Below are 6,156 nucleotides of genomic sequence, written 5' to 3' on the forward strand. Positions count from 1 at the left end.
AAAAACAGCAATGAAGTTGTGAACTAAGGCCGACCGCATTCAACAAACCCCAGTGAACCTGGGTGGAGACCTGGATGGCCAGCAGTATGGCAAGACCCGGGACTCCTGGACCCAGAGGCAATGACATGGCCAGAGGACTAAAGCGGAGAGTGAAGCGTCCAGCTGATATGAAGTGAGGAGAGATACATACACAAGAACAGTCATACTTGAAGATAGTACCCACTTGACCTGGCTTCGATGGCTGGATGATCAGAACACGACTAGAAGAAGAGGTGGGGGGTGGGGGGTGGGGAGAGTAACCTGCTACACTTTGATGAACTTTACCTATACTTATGGATGTAGTAGCTCAAAAGATGGAACAAATCTTTACAGTGAGGATCACTCCCACCCTCTTGGTACAGAGGGTTGACAAGGATGGGCAACTTAGACATTAGCTACCCAAAATGGGAGGTGGGCTATAAAGGCAAGAAGCGACTGGCTTACAAGCTTTCAAGAGGGAACCAAGTTCCAGACAGGGTGGGGGAAGATAGAAGCACCACTGATCAATTTCGAATCCTTTGGGACCGGGCTGGCAAAAGGAAATGGAGATAAGACTCTTGTGGTACAATAGTGAATAATTGCCATCAGGACTGACTGTGAGTGTCTGAAATGTAGAGGTAGATGTTTTTTGACAAAAGGAGGGGAGTCATTGATTTTGCAGCCCAGGAGCGGAGGTCCCTGGGACCATTAAATGAGAAGAATGGAGAGTGGGTCGCTACCCAGAGAGGCAGTGATGCCAGGGATGGGGACAGAGACAATGACATGGACAGATGGAGCAGCTGGGGACACTGAACTCAGGGAGGGAAAAGGGCAATGTGCTTATGGCTGGCGAGGGGGGGCGGGGGGGCTGTGAGGTATACCCTTTGGTTATTTGATGATGCATGTAGGGAATGATAATCATTGCAATGAAATGAAATATGATAGGATGAGTATAAAGCTGATGTTCTCCCATGTAAACCTCACAATAAAAACTTTTAAAAAGTTACCTTTATCTTATTCCAGTGCATATTTCATTGATACATTCCTCTACCTACTTTTCAGAGTTTTTACTGAGGTGACATTACAGATTTCTAGTTGTTTTTCTTGGTGCTCATATGGGAGCATCAAGGTCTTAGACTCGCTCATGCAGCCATATTCCCAGAAATTGCTATTGTTTTCAAACTATGTCTCTTACTGTGAGGCAATTGCATTAAAAAAATAAAAAAAAAGATGCCAGACATGTAAAAATTAAACTAGGTGCAATGGGAAGGCAAGAGGGTCAGGGTCTGGTGCAGTGAAAAAAAAAAAAAAAAAAAAGATGCCAGACATGTAAAAATTAAACTAGGTGCAATGGGAAGGCAAGAGGGTCAGGGTCTGGTGCAGTGACTACTTTCTAGGATCTAAAGCAAATAAGTTTATCTCTGGGCCTTAGAGTTCTCATTTCTTAAATAAAGACAGAACTGGATTATATTATCTCCAATGCTTATTCCAGGCTAATATTCTTTAAACTCCATTACCTCCACACCCCTATGCATTTATGCTTAAGAAAAATTAAACAAGAAAATTCTAAACAAATGTCTTTAGTTCCTTAGCTTTAAAATTTATTATATAAATCTGAAAAAATTTACACACTGTATACATCTGAAAAGATTTGACATCATAGTTTGAAAGGGACACCCATATTTTCAATTTGAGAGCATACAGAAAAAATTCCTAACTCGTGTGAGCAATTTATGTAAAAAGTAAGCAATTCGTTAAAATAGTTTGAGTTTGTGAACCTATCCTTTAAAGATTTCCCTATGTAAGTTTATAAGCTACTTCAGAATGTACAATATTTAAGACAAATAATTTATTTAACTGCACTTTAAGATACTCATCAGAAAATTATACAAATTATTAGCTAAAAATCTTTCTATATCAATGAAATAATAGACTCTAAAACTCAAAGAAGTTAAATGTCCTTATTAAGTTCAAGTCCAATGTATTCATCTAGTGTTCAATAACTCCCAGTAGAGAAAACAAAAATTACCTTGAGGAGAAGCTTTTCATGTTGAAGGTTATCAGAATCATATGGCTTTTTTCTTTCATTTTCCACATCCACATAAAGCTGTTTATAACCAGATATCTGCAGTAAGCAAGCCTTCATGCATATTTTAAAACTGAAAATGACAAAATCATTATTTTTATACCATATATAATTGCTGCCTTCCACAGTTTGTGATTCATATGTCTATTTAGGAAGCATATTCTGCCAATAAGCAGAGAGAACCTCCTTAAACACAAATGTCATGTTGCTGTTGTTGTTGCTAAATGCCATCAAGTTGATTACAACTCATAGCGATCTTATATAGGGTTTCCAAGGAGTGGCTGATGAGCTTGAACCACCAACCTTGTGGCTCAACCTGATCTTGCAGTCCAGCTCATTAACCCACAGCGCCACACCAGGACTCCAAATATCATGTAGGATATTGTTGGGAGCGATTTGAGCTGAAGGTCTCAGACTTGGGGGTAGTTTAACTGAAGGACTGCAACTGAACAGTTGTGGTCCAGAAAATCAGGCTGCTCCCAAGTCAAGCTGCCCCCTGAAGAACTTGCAGGGCTGCTTCGGGGGACAGGGAACTTGCAAGGTTTTTTCCTTGTATGACCTTCAGTTTAAGTCACAAAAATATCTAGCTGCCCTATCTCTGTTTCCCTAGCAACTACATTCTTCCAATAAAGTCCCACTTACTACTTGCATCAACAACACCAGATGTTTTTTGCACTCTTTTCCCTGTCCCCAGCATTCTCTTTTGATATGTGTATATAATAAATGTGCTGAATCTAGTTCTGAGTCACAGTATCTCCATCACAGTGCTATGTCCCACCTGTTCCCAACTTTACTATTTTCATTTTGTGTCTTGTGTCATTCTTTTTTTCTAATCTCCCGTGGCCCTACTCGGGTTTAATCTCTCCATGCGGGTCACCGAGTATAGCCACTTGTCAGGTGCAACAGGATATGCTAAAACAGGGTTTAGAAAGAGGGCAAGACATGTAAGAATTTCAAATTTTGCAATTAGAAAGATTTACTTACTTCCATTTTTTCATGTCTTCTCTAGGTAATCTCATAAATTCCAAATCTTTATTCCTTTTATCACTACAGACCTAATTTTCCAAATATATAACGGATAGCTGTACATATCTCAGTTGTCCAAAATACTACATCTTATCTTCCCTGCACAAACATGCTTTTTCTTAATACTCTACTCTACTAATGGTAGCACTAACCAAAGTTGAGCACTCAGACACTCAGACATCTAAAATCAAAAAGTCGCCAAATTCTTATCCAATATATCTCGAGTTACCCCTCAAAGCAATCCTCATATCTCCATGTTCCCTGCTACATATATGACTTTGTCATCTCTTGTAGGCATGGCTCAAGTAACTGTTCTATCTTCATTCCCTCCACGAGCATCTCACATTCCCAAAGCTATCTTCTATCCTCTCAAAATACAAATCTGATAATGTAACTTATTTGATTCAAAAAAGGACAGTACATTCTATATCCCTCAGTATGACAATTTAAGACTCTGCAATATCTCCAACTATTCTATTCACTTCTCCAACCACTGCTCTGCATGTTTCCAATGCTCCAGTCACAAAGGATTCCCTACAGTTCTCATATATTCATGTGCTTCTAATTCTGTTGTACCTTGCTGGCACCGAATGTCCTCCTCTACCCATTCATCAATGTCCCATTCAAATGTCACCTTACATTTCTCTCCTGTACCTATCTCTGTTTGAGCCAAAATACATTGCCTCTTCCTCTAAACTGACATAAAAAATGGTGAATGAGGTAGAAATTTTGGTAATGATCATGCCAATGTACTAGTACTGGGAATATAAAACTTGTATGAGTAAATGAAACACCACTCTCATTAAAGGACTTAGAATTTACTGGGGAAGAATAGGTTAAACACTATACTAGGACAATCTATGTGAGGACAGAACAAAGACACGTTAACTCAGAAGAGAGACGACAGAGAGGACATTCCTGGGAGAGGGGAAAGGAACTAAATTTTGAAGGACACGAAGGACATAGAAGCTGAAGATAATTAACTGTGGAAAATTAATATTATATTAATAAGAAGACAAATGGCAATAACACTCAACTGGAGACTGAAAAAATACAGGTTTTAGTCCGATTTCTTTCACTAACAATGTAATATTGTACCAGTCACCTCGCCTCTTTGGACTTAAGTTCCCCACCTCGTGAAATGAGAGGATCAACTTAGATAACCTCCCAAAACACTTCAATCTAATGGTTCACACAAATGTGTGTGATCTCTCTACCTCACCAGATACAAATGCCTAATAAAAAAGAATACTGTAAAAACAGCATACCTGGAATCCTTCTCAGGGTTAATATTCTTTTCTTTCATTATATCTTCTATACATTTATCTACTTCACTCTGCATGACATGTGTAGCTTCCTGTAAGACCTATTGATGTAAAAGAGAAGTTGAATGGAAAAAGTCCCCAGAATTGAATTAACTTTACAATTTAAACATTAAAATGCAAAACAAAATTTAAAACATTTGTTTGCAATTTTCTCCAGGGATAAAATTTTTTAAGTATATATGAAAATATTGTCTGATACAAGAGAAGCACCATGAAGTATGTGTTTAAGTCTTCCCTAATGAAGATGTATGGATTACATCTCAATATAAAGAAAGCAAAAATCCTCACCACTGGAACAATAAACAACATTCTTATCAACAGAGAAAAGATTGACGTTGTCAAGGACTTCATTCTTCTTGAATAAAATATCAACACTCATGGAAGCAGCAGTCAAGAAATCAAGCAACATACTGCATTAAGCAAATCTGCTGCACAAGACCTTTTTAAAGTGCTGAAGCACAAAGATGTCAGCGTGAGGACTAAGGTGCGCCGGACCCAAGCCATGGTATTTTCAATAACCTCATCTGCATGCGAAAGCTGGACAGTGAATAAGGAGGACTGTAGAAGAATGATGCTTTTGAGATATGGTGTTGGAGGAGAATATTGAAAGTGCCATGGACTGCCAAAAGAATCAATAGATCCGTTTTGGAAGAAGTGCAACTAGAGTGCTCCCTGGAGGCCAAGATGGCCAAACTTCGTCTCTCACACTTCGGAAACATTGTCACAAGGGACCAGTCGCTGGAGAAGGATATCATGTTTGGTAAGGTGGAGGGTCAGAGAAAAAGAGGACGACATCCAACAAGATGGATTGGCAAAGTGGCAGCATCAATGGACTCAAGTGTGGCAACAGTAGTGAGGTTGGCCCAGGATCGGGCAGTGTTTCATTCTGCTGTGGATAGGGTCGCTATGGGTCAGTACCAACTCGATGGCACCTAACAATAAAAACAACATGAAGAATCAACAGGCTCTCAGCTAGTGAGCTGCCACATATGAAGCAGACATTTTTTATAAGATTTTAAAATTGCATAATAAAAATATATGTAGAAAAAAGTTAAATGCAGAAATCAACAGAGGCCTGGAACTGCAATGGTTAAGCTCTTGGTTGTTAACCAAAAGTTTGGCAATTCAAATCTACTCCATGCGAAAAAGTATCAATCGGCTACAGAAAGATCACAGCCCAGAAAGCCCTATGGGACAGTTTTACTGTTACATGGAGTTGCTACAAGTTGTAATCAAGTCAAGAGCACCAAACAGTAACAATCTTACCATCAGACATAGCCACTAGTAACAGCATAGTGTATGTATGTTCTTTTTGCCTTTTTTTCTGTTATCTACAACACAGAAGAATCATGTCTATAATGTCCACTGGACTTTTCCTTTAATCTAACGGGCAAGTTCATACCTTCTTTACCCTTAAAAAGTTTCTTGAACTCTAATCCCCAGTAAGCTCCCATCAAAATCATCTCTGATATCCTTTTGTTTACCCCAAACAAATTAAACTGCTATATTATTTCCAATCATACCTGCAGCTATGTCTCCACTTCTTCTGAGCCTTTCATGTGAAATGCTCCTTTCCTCAATTTTTAACCATAAAACAAAACTAAACAAAAATCAAACCCACAGCCATCAAGTTTCTGACTCAGCGACTTTTTAAGACAGAGCAGAACTGCTCCCTAAGGCTCGCCAGGCTACACATCTTTA

At 38.9% G+C, this 6,156-nt stretch overlaps 1 protein-coding gene across 1 annotated transcript in view; it reads right to left on the reverse strand.

Moving 5' to 3' along the window:
• Positions 1-6,156, reverse strand: part of ELMOD2 (ELMO/CED-12 domain containing 2) — a 29,283-nt gene that overhangs the window by 15,498 nt on the left and 7,629 nt on the right. The window contains exons 3-4 of the mRNA XM_006872218.1: positions 4,399-4,496; positions 2,048-2,177 (exon numbers count right to left, since the gene is read on the reverse strand). Of these exons, the coding sequence (XP_006872280.1) occupies positions 2,048-2,177; positions 4,399-4,496 (228 nt within the window). The remainder of the gene's footprint in view (positions 1-2,047; positions 2,178-4,398; positions 4,497-6,156) is intronic.

The sequence above is a fragment of the Chrysochloris asiatica genome, unplaced genomic scaffold (genome assembly GCF_000296735.1).
Source record: "Chrysochloris asiatica unplaced genomic scaffold, ChrAsi1.0 scaffold00187, whole genome shotgun sequence".
Lineage (NCBI taxonomy): Eukaryota > Metazoa > Chordata > Mammalia > Afrosoricida > Chrysochloridae > Chrysochloris > Chrysochloris asiatica.